This window comes from Panicum virgatum, chromosome 2N, assembly GCF_016808335.1.
Source record: "Panicum virgatum strain AP13 chromosome 2N, P.virgatum_v5, whole genome shotgun sequence".
NCBI lineage: Eukaryota > Viridiplantae > Streptophyta > Magnoliopsida > Poales > Poaceae > Panicum > Panicum virgatum.
In genome coordinates this window covers 6,613,159-6,631,162 of record NC_053146.1, presented here as the reverse complement: position 1 = coordinate 6,631,162, position 18,004 = coordinate 6,613,159, and the positions used below count along the sequence as shown (strand labels likewise).

Below are 18,004 nucleotides of genomic sequence, written 5' to 3'. Positions count from 1 at the left end.
ATGGCACAGCGATGTCGTGCATTTCTGAGGATGGCAGAAAGATTCGACTTGCCAGTGGGGCATGGCAGCGTGGATTGCGGAGGGTGGCCCGGCTGGTCGGACGTGCACGACGGGGTCGTCGGGCTGCTGCTCTCTCACTATGCTCGTGGCGTCCACTCAAGTTCGGCAGCGACGTGTCCAAGTCCGGCAGCATGGTGGACAGCGGTAAGGACAACGGTGTGGCAGCTCGTCGTCAACATGCACAGCGGCAGCGTTGAAGCGCGCGAGCGTCGAGGTGGCAAAGCCGGCGAGGATGCTGCAGCGGGGTGGCGAAGTGGGGACGCGGCGATATGCGGCACGGCGTGGTGCCGGCGGTAGGGCGCGGTCCCGTCGTGGGGCCGGCGTGTCGCGCGTGCGCGAGCGAGAGCGAGCGCGGCCGGGGCCCTGGTTTGGCAAGCCTGCGTGTGGCGTGAGGCTGCAGCGAGCTGTTTGAGCATGGCGGCTGCCGCAAGGATTGCTTGTGCGTGGCCTGGCTTGCTGTTGTGCTGCTATGTTTAATCACGGAAATAAATTTTATCTTAGTGAAGAAAAATAGGGATGTTACACACCTCATGATGCCTAGCTCGTCGTGGTGCCCCAGCTGCTAGCTCGGCCACGTGGCGTGGCATCCATGGGCGCCTCTCGTCCTCTGCTCACCTCACGCCATGGGCGCCGCAGCATGAGGGGGGTGGCGAGCTCGCGGTGGCCCTCTGTTACTTGCACGCACGCCTCCGCCGGATGTCGCGGCTCCGCCCTGTCGGACCCCGGAGCCCTCCGCCTCCACTGCGCTCGCGCCTGCACCACGTCCCGGTCGCCGCACGCCGCGCCTCCGCCCCGGCGGATCCTGGAGCCCTCCGCCTCCCCTGCGCTCGCGCCTCCACCGTGTCCCGGTCGCCGCACGCCACGCCTCCCCTCGCCGGATCTCGGAGCCCTCCGCCTCCCCTGCGCTCGCGTCTCCGCCGCGTCCTGGCCGCCGCACGCCGCGCCTTCGCCTCACCTCCGTCGCACCTCCGCTGGAAGCGACGGGGGCGGCAGGTGAAGAGGTGGGTGGGGACGAGCTGCTGCGGCCCCCCACCAGCAAGCAGAGTGGGAGGCGGCGGCGCTGCGTAGAGAGAGGGAGGTAGGGGAGGAGTGGTGGAGTGAGAAAGAGAAAGAAGAGGTTGACATGTGGGGCCCGCTACCACATCAGCGAAACCACCCTGAAAACCAGTTTGGGGGTAATTTGCTCGGTTTTGAGAGTTAGAAGTGTATGATACCTGGTTTTGTAATTCGAGGGGGTTTTCCAGACTTCTTGACAAATTTAGGGGGATAAATTAGACTTATTCCTTTTGACAAATTCCGTCTTTCGATCCACCGTCACCACATTGACTCATCTCTAATGTATCGTCCTCTCGCCTTCCCAACCGATGGTAATGATATTGCACACAGCGTTCCTACCTAGCATAATCACCAGAGCCTTTCTTGGCTATGTAAATACAGGGCCGCAATAAGTGCAAGATCCTCAACAAAATGGATTAAGGTGGGCTTCAGATTATTAATAATTTTTTCTACCTCCCCCCGGCCCCCCCGGCGCCCTCAAGTTCTTGTTTGCTACCGCTATTAGGGATAAAGCTATCAACGGTGAATCGAGCTTTCACTATTCTTTTTCTTTAGGAGCTTTTTTGAATTTGAATGGAAGAAAAGTACTGTGGTTCGAGGGGTTGCTGCCTATATGCCAACTAGTAGTATGAAGTCTAAAATCAGTAGTGGAATATATTTTTTCGTGAAAAATACAAATCTCACCTAATCATCTCCAATCATTATCAGGGCGAAACAAATTTCACACCTGTCACAACTATTGTTCTAGAAGAAAAATTATTCTGCATAACAAAAAAAAGTTCCGAAAGTATGATAGCCTTCCGCAGTTTCGCTATGTGACATTTTTTTTTTTGAGATTGCACAGTACAACTCAAGGCGCCTCGCTGTCGACGGAATCGTTCTAGAAGAAAAAATATTCTGCATAACAAAAAAAAAGTTCCGAAAGTATGATAGCCTTCCGCAGTTTCGCACATGTGACATATTTTTTTTTGAGATTGCACAGTACAACTCAAGACGCCTCTCTGTCGACGGGAACGTCACCTACCACTGAAGCTACCACTAAATGAGCAATGCCGTTAAATTCCAGAATATTAGCTCTCATAGGGAATCGAACTGAGGACTTGAAATACTACCGAGACTCTTGTAACCACTAGACTAGACGCCCTTTCGCACATATGTGACATATGTTTTGCCTTGCCTTACTGCAGCAGTGCAGCCCATAAAGTCCATGCCAACCCATAAGTCGTATCTGGACTCATTTCGGGGATAATGGGCTGCATGGCCTGCTCTACCAAAAACGCGCGCGCGCGACTGGCTGTTTCCTTTTTAGGAAGGCCGGGCTGTGGACCAAAAAGTTTGGTGACAATGGATGGCCCGTGAAAGAGCCTCGAAGGCCAACTACGGCCCAGGCTAAGAGGCACAATCGCTGGAGCTCCCCGTCGTTTGCATCCTCTTCCCCGGCGGCTCGAGAGCAATGTTTTAAATAGCCGACTAAGACATTTAGCGATTTATATCTAAAAATAGGTTATAGTCCGCTATAACGGGCTATAGCGGCAGCTAAGAGTTAAGTTGTACATAAAAAATCTTAGCTAAATCTCTCTCAAATAACTATAGCGGGAGATAGCGGAAACTATAGCCGGAGATTTAAAATATTGCTCGAGAGTCGAGCCCCCCCCCCCCCCCCCCTCCCGCACGCCGCCATGGAGGCACGACGCTCCACTAGACCCGGGTCAGGGTCCAGAGTCTCTAGACCCCACCACGGACCCGAACCCAAACTCTGGTCGAGCCTTTGAGTCCTCTGCTTTCTTGCTCGCTGGCTACCATCTCCAAGCGCGTGCCTCCCGCCTCCGCCCCCCAACCCCTATATAAACCCCCATAGAATGCAATGCAGCAGCACGGACTCCCTTCCCTCGGATCAAGAAGCTTCTTCTGCAAGAAGGCGTAGGGGAAGAAGAGCCGTGTTGCTGCCTTGCTGGCCTCCAGGAGATCAAGAGTTCCTCCAGGAAGGAGAGGCCGAGAGGCTTGGGGCAGACGGGCAGTTCGGCCGGGGTCCAAGATGGTGCCGGGCGTCATCATCGACCCCGACGAGGGCGTCTTTGAGGACTACAAGGATGAAGCCATGGTACGTTTCTTGTTGTTGGTACGAAAGGGGGAGGGTTCTTGATGATTTGGGTCCTTCTACTGTGGGAATGCTTTATAATCTGGGCTATGTTTCTTGTTCTTGGTACGGAAAAAGGGAGGGTTCTTGATGAGTTGGGCTGTTTATTGAGGGAATGCTGTAGAAGTTGGTCTTATTTTGCAGGGACCAGGGAAGTGCACTTTGAACTAGCCAAATAAATTGGAGCGTCTGGTGCTATAGTAGTAGGCTTCTCGGGGTAGTTCTTGATTCACGGGTCAAATGTTCTGCCCCTTTTCTTGGCATCAAAGATTTGGTCCCCGCGCCTTGCGTTGTTGTCCTGCACTTGCACTCTGCTATTCTTTCCGGTTATGTTTCTGTGAATGTAGTGTTCCTTCCAAGAACATAGGAATCATGCTGCAACAACAGTTCTTGCTAACACTTCTTAACGTCACCATAGCCGATCTAATAGATCGTTGTATCGAGTAGTTGGATCATAGTCTCTTACCATAAAAATGGCTGCATGTGCAGCAGCACCGACTATTAGAAATCCGCCAATCCACATGTGGTGTGTGAACAAGGAAAGTTGTGTACCATAGTCAGTAGCTAGGTATGGATAGGGGGGCATAGAGTACATATGATGAGCTACAACAATAGTTGTAGAGCCTAGCATAGCTAGGTTAAGAGATAATTGAGCATGCCATGACGTTGTTAGGATTTCATAGAGACCCCAAAAAAAATACACTAGCTTCTTAAATTAAAACGTAAAGAAAAATATTTTTTTGTTACGTCGGGAAATAATTTTCCAGAAGAACCGATGTCCGTTAGGCACCTAATCCTTATGTCATAATAGATCCGAACACTTGCCTCGGATTGACTGTAATAATATAATATAGTGATCTTGTCAAACTTAACCTATGACAGATTTCTTTGGTTTATCTGAAAATGGTTCTATAGCTTGAACTAAAGAATAATATATGTCTCTTACAGTCATAATATATCTGCAATGGGTTCTGTAATCTCCATACCGAAGAATACTTTTGAGTTCATGTACATATTATTGAGTTCATGTTCAACTATTAGAAGTTTAGAACAGACAATCCTGTTAGGAGAAGATATTTTGTTTGTTTCTGTATGGTGCTACCTGAGATTTCTTGTTTGTAGCAAACAGACCTGGAGTTTTCTTTATTTATTTTAATTATACAAAAGTATTGGCCTCCTAAAAGCATTCTTCCATATTGCATAGTATGGCCACGAATACACTCTTGCTGTTTCAAAAAGCAAAAGTCATTAATGCATCTATCAGTTAAGATCCCTAATTGGCAGAAGACATTGTCTGGTACTTTGGGTGGCGCCGTCTTGTTGAACTTGAAATCTTACCCGGCAGAACATATTATGCTGTCTCACCTGTGAACAAGATAGAAGAAAATCTTGTTGATTGAAATGGTAGTGACAGTTGCCCATTTCTGGAACTTGTTTTCTAGGGTTATCACCGAAAACTTATTCTGCAGTGAACTTGAATCACAGAAGTTTTAATGCTTGTTTTTTTGTCAAACTAATTCTGTATGATTAGACTGTACTGCACAATCAGGTGTGTTTGTATTTTTATTTACTTCATATGCTCCATATTTGTGTATTTCCTTTGTGCCTTTTTATATTAACTGAAAAAATCATGTGTTCCGCATGCGAACTTTTTTGTATATGGTGTCATCGATATGAGAGGAATAATTTCTGACAAGAATGCAATTCGTAAAACACTTTCTTTTGTGGTTTTCTGTTTTCTGTCTAGATATATACTCTTATACAATACTTTCTGCAGCCATTTCTTGGGTGTTCTCAATTGTAGAAGAACTGGTAAAGCACTACCATGGGCGCATCATCCGTAAGAATTGTTCCTTCAGTTTCTTGGGTTACCGGACATGATTTTATCACTAATTTTTCATGTCCTTGTGTGCATAACAGATTGTCATGCCTCTACCTATGCTACTGGATTCCGTGAGGTGCTCCTTTTTCTCATTAGCATATCTTCAGTAATTTTATAGATTTCAATTCTCTTTTTTGCCTGCAACCTTACACAGCCATGCACCTACATGTTATAATAGATCCATTTGATGGTTGACCTGTCTTGGGAACCTGTAGTCCTCCCTGCAATAACACCTGCTGAGCACTTGAGCGTCATTGTACACCCAGTTGCAAGTGGCCTTCCATATATCACATATCTTCTTGAGAGCATGGTATTTACATTTTGATTCCTACATCATGGGTATATTGCACATTTTAACCCATTTTGTTCTAATCCTATAGTCACCCTGCTCTTAACAGGAAGCTTTTCACAGCAACAGAGTGATTGGCATCACAGGAATTTGCATAGATAGTCAATCAGATGGTATGCTTAAGTTTTTAACACATTTAGCTGACTTCAGAGAATGCATTAGCTAGTTGAGATATCTTTCTAGTTTCCACTGCCTAAGGCCTTAACCAACTTGCAATGCAATATGCTCTTCCTTTCTATATGTACTATTAGTTCCCAATGTGATTCTTACCTGAAATTGTTCAGGTATAGACTACTGCATTCGGATAGTCGAAGAGCTTAAAAGAAATGAAAATGCAGTGGAAGTTGGTATGATCATACTTGTGAAAGTGTTTTGTGCTGTTCGTGTCCTACTTATTTTTCTACATTAGCAGGCCGGCTCTGGTGCGCCGGAGCCGTGCCACACCGCTGCCCAGTCTCCGTCAGGGCGGTCAGCGGCGGCTCGGCGGCGCCGCCTGCCATCCAAGCACAGCCAGTCTGGATCCGCCTGCGGCGCCCTACAGGCCTTCCGGATCCGTGCCGGGCTGCCCGTGGCGGCTCTGCGTGGCTGCCCGGCGCTGCAGGAGGCGCGGTGATCCGGCATACCGGCAGCTCCTCCGGGGCGGCTCCTCCTCGTCCGTTCTCCTCCGCGGCTGCTCAGCGGGCAGTTCGGCGCGGCAGCTCGGGCAGGAGGGAGGCGGCTCCTGGCCCAGTGCCCTGCACGGGATCCTGGCCGTCCTTGCGGCGGCGGCGCCGTGGGCCGCTCGCCGGTCAGTTTCCTGCTCGCGAACCAGCCTGCTTCCATGCCCTCGGGGGTCGGGGCTGCATCTCACCTATGCCGGGGCGTGGTGCCCGCGCGGAGTTGGAGGATGAAGGCGGCGGCAGCACGGCCGGTCGTCGGCCGGTTTTTTGCTCGGGGTTTTGGGAGAACTTCCTGAGAGGAGGACTTGGACTGTGGCTTGATTTCCGTTAAATAGAAGGGCCTTTTTTGCAAAATGACCAAAGCTGGTACGATCTGAGCCCTCCGCTCGGCCGATCCGACGGCCGCGATTTGCTGTAGACGTGGCCCAATGAGGTGCCCTATTTTGGTCCACGAATCGTATTAAGAAGATTTGCGAGTAAATTTCAGTGGCGGTCGTTGAACTTGCGCCAAGATCTCATCTAGATCCCAGTACTTACAATCTGCACAAGCGCATATATGAACTTGCATTTGGCTCACATCTAGGTCCAAACCCTCTCCGCCCGCGCCCGGGGGACCACGTGGAGGTGGTTCACTAAATGCAAAAAAACCCCTGTACTTCTTCATTTTCTCATTTGCTCACACCATTTCTGCCCAACGTCTCCTGTCCCCTACAATTTGTGAATGGACTGCCAGGTCGGTTGACTAAATGCAGAAAACCCCCTGTACTTCTTCATTTTCTCATTTGCTCACACCATTTCTGCCCAACGTGTCTCATGTCCCCTACAATTTGTGAATGAATGAATCAATTGGTGACTGAAAATGGAGTACATGTTGACACAGATCTGGAGATAAAGAACTAGATGCACACATCATATTAGCCATTTGAAATAGCATCCATACAAAGCATAATATAGGTTACTGGTGCCACACAGCATGCATACAGGGCGTCTTGGTTGCAGCTGAGGTTCCATACAAGTTTATGGTGCCTCACAGCATGCATACATGGTGCCTTACAGGCTGAGCTTCCATACAAGTTTATGGTGCCTCAATATATACATCAAAATATGAAATCTGACTATTCATTCACAAAAGGGTCAGCATGCTATCATTCACAAAAGGGGTCAGCAGCCTGCCATCTTGACCTACGTTTCCTTTTCACCAGACTTGGGTTTTGTCTTGGATTTCTTAGTTGTCTTGGTTGCTCCTGTTGTATTCCCTGCAGTCTTCCTCTTCTTGACTGCTGCAACCTTCCTCTTGAGTGCTGCCTTTCCAGCCTTGGATGCAGTGGTGGGTGCCATAGGTCGAGCAACAGGCTGGTTTTCTCCAATAAAAACTGAATCCGGTAGTGGGCCATGCTGCATGTCTGAAGGGCCACTTGAAGCCTACATGATAGTTATCTATTGTGAGCATACCTTCTTTGACTTAACAACTACAGGGTTTATCACCCCTTCATCATCAACATTATCAGTGAAAAGGTCATCATCGCCCTCTTGAACATCATTGTCACTGTCCAGGAAATCTAGAACTTCCTCACAGTCCTCTCCTAAAGGGGTATGATCAAAATAGATGACAAAATTCTTCACCTTATCAGCCACTCTGCTCATCACCGCTGTGTCATCATCAGAGGACAAATACCTCAAACCATCGGACAATTTTTTCCCAGGTAAGAGCCAGTACACCTTCAAGTTGGATGGATTTAACCCATAGCCTAGTTTCATAACAATTTCTTCAACCCAGAAAAAAGACCAGGACCAAGCATCGACATGATCCCACCAATCTACCTTGCAATTCTGGTAGGCACGATTCTGTCCATTCCCGCAGAAAACCCCACCATGGTGAACCTCAACAGAAAACCTCATCTCATCAGCTCCTACATTATGAACAGAACCACAGAGCATAAATCATCTAGGATGCAACACACAACCAAATAATAGGCAAGAGGGCGAAGCTATTGTGCCAACGGGGAATCGAAATTTCAGGGGATCCACTTTGCGAGCACTAGTGAACAAGGGTCATAGGGAGCGCGTGCAGGTGCCTGTTGAGCCTGCTGACGGTGAGGCGAGCGACCGGACTGGGAGGGAGCGCGGGTCCTCTCCATGGCCGACCGGGGAGGGAGCACGGGTAGGCGGACCGCCGGCCGGGGAGAGAGCACGGGGAGGCGGACCGCCGGCCGGGGAGAGAGCACGGAGAGGCGGCGGGCCGGCCGGGGACAGAGCACGGGGAAGGCAGGCTGGCCGGACGGGGAAGGAGTGTGGGGACGAGCAAAGCGGAGAGGCTAGGGACTCACCATAATCTGGTGGGGGGTCGTCCGGCTTCCTCCTCCTCGGGGCCATGGAGAGGACGGGAGCCTCCAGAGAAGGGTCCTCGAACCCTAGCCGCCGCCCGCAGTCGCCCCCAATGCCCCTCACGCGCGGAGAAGAAAGAGGAAGGATGAAATAACTGAGACTCGTATTTCCCAGGTTTTTTTTGCATTTAGTGAACCACCAGGCAGTCCACGTGGTCCCCCCGGGCGCGGGCAGAGAGGGTTTGGACCTACATGTGAGCCAATTACAAGTTTATGTATGCGCTTATGCAGATTGTAAGTACCGGGACCTAGATGAAATCTTGGCGCAAGTTCGATGACCGCCACTGAAATTTACTCTTTATTTGCTATATATGTACCTTTTTTTCTGACCAGTAAGCAGCGGTTGGATCTATGGGCAAAACCAATATGCTATGGACATCGTCCTGACCCATCCGAACACTGAATTTAGTGACCTGTTGCCCCAGAGATCACGCTATTAAGTCTTATGCAACTCTACAAATTGTTCTGTTTAATACTAATGCAAACCATGATCTGTCTCTCGCAAGAGTTTTATATTCCTGTGCCTTCTTTGATGTCTATTTTTCTTTCTCCCCACACCTGTCTAACTAATGTGTGTCTCTTTGCAACAGCTGGAACTTTCATTCGCGTTGCAAGCTTCTGAGGAGGCCTCTGGTGGTGCCGCAGTAGCAGCTTCCAAAATGGATCTTCGATATGATTGGCTTTGAGCAGAAGGGTGAACAGCATAGAATGCTCTGATCGTAGCAGAGGTCCTGAAGATATAGTAATCTTGTGTACAGGGTGGTTGTAGGTTCATTCATCCCCACCCTCTCCTGTTCAGACATGGCAGCAGATAGATGCCGCCGGGTGTAGACTGTGAAGGACGTATAGTAGGCTGAGACCCTGTTGCCAGTATGTGATGTTTTCCACAAGAATGGTGTGGGTAAAACAGTAATTGCTGGCACAGCACACAGACTATTTGTGGATATGTGCTTTTACAAGTCGGAACAGCATCATAGTCATAGGCATCCAGAAATGTAGTGAGTGTGGTACTCCAATTACCAGGCAATGGTAGTCCTGAGCTGCAGCCCGAACCAAGGTGACAATTCCTGGAGCTGGATGATCTGATTGCTGAATATGGTGCAGAGGTAGCTGAGCAGCAACTACCCGAAGGTACGCAGAATGCTGATTCTGTGAGAGGATATCTGGGCTGCTCATGTAGTTTTGATCGGGCCGGATCTTTCCTCTCATCTTCTGCAAGCAACCTTAGAGGTCTGCTCACTGAGAGTGATATTCAGTCTGATAGGATAGTACCACTGCTCGAAGCAGCTCTGGCTGGTGAAGGCAAGCTGCCACTGACACAGCATAAACATGCTGCATGACTGCATGGCAATTTTTTTTTGAAAGGTGTGCATGCCCGTTTGATTTGTGTTGTGCTAGTGAATAGTGACAATTTGACCGCTAATTACGGTGTTAAACAAAGCCAGTTTACAAAACCAACTTCAGAATCATATAGTATACTATATAGTGCACATCATTTAGCAACTTCTTCAACTCAAGAATTACCAAATCAGATCATATTACATATCACACTAATCGGTAAGTAATAAGATGTCATAATTTACAGCAACAGGCTGAGTTTTCCAGTGACCCATCCAGATGAACATTAGTACATTGCACATCGAAACTGAGAAAACTGAGTTCAAACAATCCACTACCTTGAATTCCAGATACAGTACATGTCAACATTGCAAATTACATCAGAACTCTATGAGCTGCTATACCCAGCCAGGGTCTACCCAAAACCTCTGCACCCTTTTAGCAGCTGCTCATGTTTCCACGGGTCAGTACACTGTAGTGAGGCAAGGAGTAGCTGAGCTGAGTAGTGACCTCCCAGTCCACCATCATCTCCTCGCATCCTGGCCACGCCTGCAGGTTCTCGTGCAGGTCGTAGATCGCTTCCATGCACTCGCTCAGCTCCTCGATCGCGTACCCGGCCACCGGCGCCGCCGTCGAGTGGCAGCCCAGGACTACCAGCCTCGCCAGAACGATCGCCGACGCCGCCACGGCGGACGGCAGGAACGCCACGCACCGGTAGTCCAGCAGCGCCATGCCTGCCAGGTGGTGCGCCAGGGCCCGGACCACCGCTGCCGCCGAGCCCTCCTCCTCCTTGCCCTGCGTGCGCCGCATGAAGTGCTCTACGAACGTGTAGGCCGTGGGCCCGCTCAGGCGGTAGCCGAGCGCCGCCACCAGCTCGCGCTCCGCGTCGAGGGCCTCGCGCCGGGTGCACCCGGCGTACGCGGCGACAGCGTCGGCGTTGATCCTCCGCGTGGCCTTCCTGTCCTCGTACTTGGCCGCGGCGAAGACGGCCGCGGCGCCCAGGAGGCGGAGCTGGCGCTCGCCGCCGTTGATCTTCCTGGCCGAGAGGAAGCGGTCGACGTAGGAGACGGCGCGGTGCAGCGCGCCCGGGGCGAGGCCGTAGTACCTGGAGAAGCGGTGCATCTTCTTGACGAGGGCGGCGCGGTCGATCCTCATCATGTCCCCGGCCTGCGCCTCGCTGAGGTACTCCGGCGAGGGCCGCTCCGCGGGGTCTGCCTCCATGACCCGGAACGTGGCGTCGATGCTGGCATCGTACTCGCTTCCGCACTGCTGCTGCTGCTCCAGCTGCGGCTGCTTCTCGGGCGGCGGCGTCTTGATGTCGATGGTGACCGCGTCGCGCTCGGCGTCGTCGTCGCCGCCGTAGCTGCGCGGCGCTCGAAGCACCGCCACGGGCGTCGTCGGCCCGTCGTCGTCGTGAGCGTCTATCGGGAAGAATATATCCATCATGCTACGGCCCGGAACGCCGACGCTCTGGACGCCACCGAACATGTCCCTGATGAAGCCGGCACCGTGGCGGCGAGGCAGCGACAGGAACTCCATGGAGGGCATCGGGAGGTCGGCGGGCATGGGCGGGAGCAGCACGATGTCGGCGTCGTAGCCGTAACCGCACCACGCGGCGGCGGCTGGAACGCCGCCCCTCGCGTACGTCGTCACCATCGTCGGCCGTGCGCCGCCGGCGAGGCCAGGAAGCGCGAAGGGAGCGACGGAGCACATGGTTATTCTCGCCGGCCGGCCGCCGCGCAAGAAGAGCAACGAAGCAAGGAGCGCCCCTGGTGGCTGGTGGTGGCGCAGAAGCGATCTGATCGGTGCAGCAGGGAGGGGGAGGAGAACGAAGCGGAGGGATGGTGGATGGATGTTCGCGTGGAGGGAAGCCAGAGAAGAGGGGCGCTACTATATATGCCCAACGCCGATGGGGGTGTGGGGGGGGGGGGGGGGCGGCAGCTGGTTGTGACTTGTGAGTCCGATCGAGTTCATCACTGGTCGGGGTTGGTTGCATACAATTTACGCGACCGGCGCTGATCTGAGTCCGAACTGGTACGAGGCTGAATCCGACTTCCGAGTTGGTTGTTCTGACGAGCTGTAGTACTCGGTACGTGCTCCTTTCTTAACCAAGACGCCTTATGTTTGAACACCACACGTAAATCGTCCTCAGAAACTAAACCAACGTATTCTAAGATTAACTAAGAGTAAAATGCACTGAGGTCCTTAAACTAGTGAGGGTGTGTCAAGTAGGTCCACGAACTCCGAAAATACAGATTCGGCCCCCTAATCTATTTAAGTGTGTCATTGGAGGTCCAAAACCCCTTTGACCGGGTCTGACCGCATACGCGGCCTGCCACGTCGGTTCTCCTCACTCCCAGCCTCCTCTCTCTCTCTCCCACCCGCCCCCTCCCCTGTTCCGGCCTGCGGCCGTCCTCCAGCGGCGCCGCCCCTGCCCCCCGGCGGCTCCGCTCCCCTCCCGGCGCCGGGCAGCGAGGCTCCGCGGAGACGGGCGAGCGGGCGGCCGGCTCGCCCCCTTTCTCCCCTTCATGCTCCGACTCGCCGGCTGGGTCCGCACGAGGAGGGGTGGGCGGCCGGCGCTGCGGCGGCGCAGCCTCGATCCGGAGCGCCACCACCTCCGCCCAAAGCGCCGCCGCCTCGATCCGCGAAGGAGGAGCCGTCACCGCACCCGTGGTCCTCCCGCTCAGCCGTTGGTGCCATGCGGGACCTGAGGGAGCAGGGGAGGGCCACGCCGCGCCGCCCATGGCCGCCGGGAGGAGGCGCCGCGCTCGACCACGACCGCCGCGCCCCGTGCCGTGCGGGCCTCCACCGTGCCCCGCCGCCGCGCGGGCCTCCGCCTTCGCCGCTCTGCCCTGCGCAGGTCGCCCCTGCTCCTGTGCGCTGCCTTTGCGTCGTGTAGCTGGAGTTCTCTTGCTCCACCACGCGCACCTCCGCTTCCGCCGTGCAGCTCGAGCAGCTCGCGGGCGTGACCTTGGCGCCCCAGCGGCGCGCGCTCTCGGCCACGGCGGCCGTGACCTCGCTCTCGGACTGCGTGAGGAAGAGGTGGTTCGCCGTGCGGCCCCCACTCACGGCCGCCGATCGGGAGCTCCGCCGGGCCAGCGCGCGCGAGCTCCGCCACGGCCGACGCGAGGACCCGAGGAGGAGCTTGGGAGGGAGGAGGGAGGCGGCGGGGAGGAGGGAGGCGTGGAGGGATAGGGCGAGGAGCGGAGGGGAGGTGGTTCGCCGCCGTGGCCGCTCGCCGGCCGCGCCGCGGCCGCCGGTCCGCCCCGCCGCTGCCGCCGCATGGAGGGGACAGGGGATCCGCCGTAGCCGGCCGAGGAGAGGGAGGAGGGGCGAGCTCGGCGTGGCGAGGAGGGAGGAGGGACGGCGGCGCTCACGGGCGGCGGCGCCGCCGTCCAGGTGGGTCGGGGCTTGGGCACCAGAGGAAAGGGAGGAAAGAGGGGGGGGGGCGACGTTTCACGGGTGTAGCTCCTCCGCCTCCGCGCCAGCTGCCCCCCGTCCTGGCCGCCCGCAGCGCCGCGCCGGCCGCTCGTCGCGCCGCCCGCCCACCGCCGCCGCCAGCGAAGAAGGGGCTGCCAGGGAGAAGGGGCGGGCCAGCGGAGCCAGCGTGGGCCAACGGCCACGTTGGATCCGACGTGGCAGTCCACGTAGTCAGTCAGACCCGGTCAAAGGGGTTTTGGACCTCCAGTGACACACTTAAATAGATTAGGGGGCTTATTCTGCATTTTCGGAGTTCGTAGACCTACTTGACACACCCTCACTAGTTTAAGGACCCCAGTGCATTTTACTCATTAACTAAATTGCCCTAGACGTCGCCTTGACCTTCTCCTCGCTCCACGACGGCGTGGAGCCGCCCATGGCCATCCTCGCCAGGGCGATCGCCGACGCCGCCACGGCGGACCGCAGGAAGCGCGTGCCGCACAGGCAAGTCCAGCAGCGCCATGTCGGCCAGGTGGTGCGCCAGGGTCCTCAATTCCCCATCAGCAGCAGCGAGCCGTCGCCGGCGCCTTCTTCCTCCCGGGCGTGCCTGGTGAAGTGGTCGACCAAGGTTTAGGCAGCGGGGCCGCTAGGGCGGTATCCCAGCGCGGCGAACAGGTCGGGCACGCTCCGCGGCGACGTCGCGCACGGCAGCGCACCCGACGTGCCTGGCGACGTCGTCAGTGGTGCTCCGTGCTCCTGTGTCACGATGTCACGATGAGAGTCGTAGGACAATTTGTTCGGCTGGTAGGAAATTCGACTGATTTCAGCTGATTCAATAATGTTCTGTGAGAAAAAATAAACCTGAAAGCAGACATGCCGGTTGGTATGCTATGGCCTGTGGGCTTGTGGCGCTGAGATTTGAAACTCCCTGTATGGGCCGGCCTTCATGATTGTTAGTGGCCCATGCCCACTACCGCAGCATATCTTCCGCTTACAAGCGGGGCCCACCCTGCGGGATCGCAAAACCATATCCTCTTCTTCCCCTGGCACGGCGGCCGCGTCCGTCGCCTCCCTCCACCGCCCTTCCCCCTCCCCTCTCCCAGACGCTTCTAGAAACTTCCAGAGCCCCGCCCCGCCGCCTCCGGTGACGCGGCGCGATGTACGGCCTCCTGACCTCGCCGTGCCCTCGGGCCCCGCTGCTCCGCGCCCTCCCGAGCCCGTCCGCCCGCGCGCTCCCGAGAACCCTAGCGTTCCCCGCGCGCCCGGTCCCCCGCGGCCTCCGCCTGTCCCCGCCCCCGCGCGCCGCCGCGGAGGCGTCGGCGGCGGCCACGGCGCTGGGCGGGCTGCTGTCCTCGCCGCTCTCGGCGCTGGAGGCCGGCTTGCGGAGCGTCAACCTCGCGCCCCTGCGCGCCCCCGTGGCCGCGGCCATGTCGGCGGCCGTGCGGTGGCTCGGCGTGTACCGCGAGGTGCTGCTCGTCGGCGTGCTGCTCTCCTGGTTCCCCAACATCCCCTGGGACCGCCAGCCCTTCTCGGCCCTGCGCGACCTCTGCGACCCCTTCCTCGCCCTCTGCCGGGAGGTCATGCCGCCGGTGTTCGGGCGCAAGCTCGACCTCAGCCCGCTCGTTGCGTTCATGGCGATTGACATCATTATTATGATCCTGCGCCCGCAGCCACGCATGTGATGGCTTTCTCCGGCAACGGTACTGGTTCTCTTGCTTGTTTTGATGATTACACATGGGTATAAGTGTACAAATTATATTGTGAAACCAATTAAGCCAATGGACCATGTTATAAGGAGTTTGTGGCGTGGCATCTTCATTTTCTTTTTGCATGAATAGTGAGTTAGGATGCTAATATTATGTATGGCTATGATTTGCACTGGAGCACTGGTTGCGTTTGCAATGGTATAACACAAATCGTGCCTTGTCGTGTCAGTTTGGATTTCTTAATGCTACATTTGGGAAGATGTCATGCGATTCGTGATAAAGATCATACAAACATCTTTCTTATTTGATGCATTCACATGCTTTTCATTTGTAAATTAGGTATCTGTTGAGAACAGGAACATATTTCACAGTGATATATGCGTGTTTCTTCAGTTAACTGGTTGTTTGGACACACCGAGTTTGGTCAGGTGTTGTGGTATGATTTGCCAATTTTGATCTTTTGCATGTGAATAATCACACTTGCTGTCATGCCACAGTGCCACACACAGTAGATAGACATTTGTCATGTAGCTTTACTGATTTAGGTAAATGCAGCTGAATGGAATTTTGCTGATTAGCTTGTGGGTTGCATTAAAATGCCATGTGATAATGTTAAAATTGTTCCTACTGGTATTGTTGTTCATTCCTATTTCATCTTACTAGTTGGAGTCATCTGTGCATTGACATTTAGTAAATACTAAATAGGTCCATGATGATTACTATTTTACAATTTGATGTTGATCTCCGGGAAGTCGAAGTGGAGCCACACATTGGGAATTTACAGCACACTGCTATGTCTGCATTCTTTTTTTCTATCATGTACACGTTCTTTATCCATTCATCATTAGTCACTCAGATGTCTGAAGAAGTTACTATTATGCAACCTTATTCGAAATGTGCTACTAGATTCACTTGCATTATAACTGGAAATCAAGTTATGACATCTCAGACTAATAAAGAGCTTATTGCTGAATTCTGGTACAGGCTAGTTAGATAGCAGTTGCTAAATCAGAATTGATTAGTTGAACTATGAACAGTGTCTATGTGGATGGTCCTTTTCCCCCAATTTGGTAAATGGCTAAACCTAAAATGTAGGTGCTACATCTATCAGCTAATTGGGAACGTAGTCACCACATATTTGCTTTTGTTTCTGGATCATCATATTGGCTATTGCTATAAACTGCTGTATTGTCACATTTGTCAGATACTCGGATCTGGTCCTGGTATATCAATGTTGCATAGAGTATTTCACCCACAATTTTGTGTTGCACATATTACATTTCTTCAATGTTGATACTTGGAAGTTGCATGGAACGTATACATCAACGCAGATATAACCGAAAAGATGGTTTGGTTTAATTTGCTTGAGTTAGACACTCAGAATGTAGTGGGGCATCCAATTTGCTAGCCTGATGTAGAAGTGTATATGTTGAAGAAATCCCATTAGATTTGTTCTTTGAACCTAATAACTTGAACTGTCTCATGACATGTAGCAAAATCTGTCTTGAAGCTTAACTTTCTTCAGCACGCCATTATGTGCCTGTCTCGTGGCGAGGCAACACAGGAGGGTTTGTTGGTGCCATGGCTGTGCTGAGCCACTTCAGCTGATTCCGACTAGTGATGAGGTGGTTGCGATCTTGTTCTTGCTTCTACGTCATTCAAGTTCAGAATACGTAAAGTAGATAACGATCACGAGTCAGCGAAAGCTACACAGATTACGTAAAGTAGATAGTGATCACATCAGTCAGGCAAAGCAACACAATCATACTCTTTGTGAGTAGCCTGATTATGTCTGTACTGGTGGGCCTTTTTAGTATTCATAACAATGCTTCTAAGTTCTTGTGTGCAGGCAATATTTTGGTTACTACTGCAGTCATGGCAGTTGAACTGATAACCTGATGCATTAGTAACTGTTCTATATATTGTTGACTGAGCAATCAAATCCAGTATTATCCTATTCCTGATCATAATATGTGAATGATGAACTCTAAATGAGTTGATCATAAATACTGAATATATGTGAAACCTTCAAATGAGTCAATGTGGGACTCCACATGCCATGATTTGGAAAATGTTCAAAATGGTAGACTGAAAGAGGTGTCATAGTCATAGGGATTCTTTTTCCATGTTTGAGATCCTGAATACCTGCCTCCATATCCTGAGTAGGTTCCAACTTGGACTGGGGATATTCTTCTGTTGAACCATCAGCTAGGATTGTTTTGACACACAAAAAGTGGTTTGAGGAAATATGCATGCAATTTTTTAAAATCCAAGTTGTGTAAAATCTCTTAATTTCTTTTACTAGCAGTTCTAATGATTTCCTGTTTGATGTGAGTGTGTGGTGTTGCACGGGTTCTAAACCCTTTTCTTCTTTTTAATTATTTCCCATGTGTTCAAAGGGGGAGGGGGGGGGGGAATCAGTTTTTAACTGTTCCTGCAAAAGAATTAATTTTATCATTTTTATTCACAATGCAGAATGATGTTGCAGGGATTGGAGAATGGTGGTTGGTATATTAGGTTTTGACTATGTGAACGATGGATGGATCATAGGCTATTTTTGGTCATCAGATGGCAAAGAAAGGTGCTGCTTTATTCTAAGGCAAAGAAAGTGGTGGTTGGATGGATTAGCTTTGGTACCCCAGTATAGCTGTTACAATGGTAGTAGTGCAATATGAATGATTTCGAGACGTCAGTAGACAAGTGTAGCTTTATGCTAGAACTTCTTCTATTTGCGATATTTGATGGTTGCAGTAGTCTGTAGACTGAATTTGTTGGCTACATATTGCAGTTTTGCTCTGTATCCATCCATTATTCCATTATATTGTCTGGCAGTATAATTTGCACTTCTTTTTGGTAAGACCCAGATAATTGGATCTGGAGCGTAAAAGTCAAAGAGCCCATTTGATGATTTGAATTAGAGGCATGTTCACATGATTTTGTTATGATTTAATCCGTATAGGACTTGTAGCATCTGGAATGCAGGGATGAGGTCGTCAAATTCAGTAGCATAGCA

General features: G+C 52.1%; 2 protein-coding genes and 1 long non-coding RNA gene across 9 annotated transcripts; 2 read left to right on the top strand and 1 right to left on the bottom strand.

The window, feature by feature from the left end:
• Positions 1 to 3,653: 3,653 nt before the first annotated feature.
• LOC120659555 lies at positions 3,654 to 8,991 on the top strand. Its single transcript, XR_005669080.1, has 5 exons — positions 3,654 to 5,093; positions 5,174 to 5,211; positions 5,314 to 5,445; positions 5,534 to 5,831; positions 8,861 to 8,991. It is a non-coding gene; the product is annotated as an uncharacterized LOC120659555 (long non-coding RNA).
• Positions 8,992 to 10,303: 1,312 nt separating this feature from the next.
• On the bottom strand, positions 10,304 to 11,578 carry LOC120662314 (putative cyclin-F2-1). Its single transcript, XM_039941488.1, has one exon. It carries the CDS (start codon positions 11,576 to 11,578, stop codon positions 10,304 to 10,306), a length of 1,275 nt encoding a protein of 424 aa, XP_039797422.1.
• Positions 11,579 to 14,282: 2,704 nt separating this feature from the next.
• LOC120659554 (ylmG homolog protein 1-2, chloroplastic-like) lies at positions 14,283 to 17,905 on the top strand. Of its 7 annotated transcripts, none has more exons than XR_005669079.1 (3): positions 14,283 to 14,985; positions 16,502 to 16,616; positions 17,480 to 17,905. XR_005669079.1 is itself a non-coding variant. In XM_039937735.1 (2 exons), exon 1 carries the CDS (start codon positions 14,443 to 14,445, stop codon positions 14,965 to 14,967), a length of 525 nt encoding a protein of 174 aa, XP_039793669.1. In that variant the 5' UTR covers positions 14,283 to 14,442; the 3' UTR covers positions 14,968 to 14,985; positions 15,697 to 15,874. The 7 variants fall into 7 exon arrangements, 3 of the variants coding, with proteins under 3 accessions (XP_039793669.1, XP_039793667.1, XP_039793666.1); XR_005669077.1 differs by having other exon boundaries at positions 17,467 to 17,905; XR_005669078.1 differs by having other exon boundaries at positions 16,485 to 16,616.
• The last annotated feature ends 99 nt before the right edge of the window (positions 17,906 to 18,004 follow it).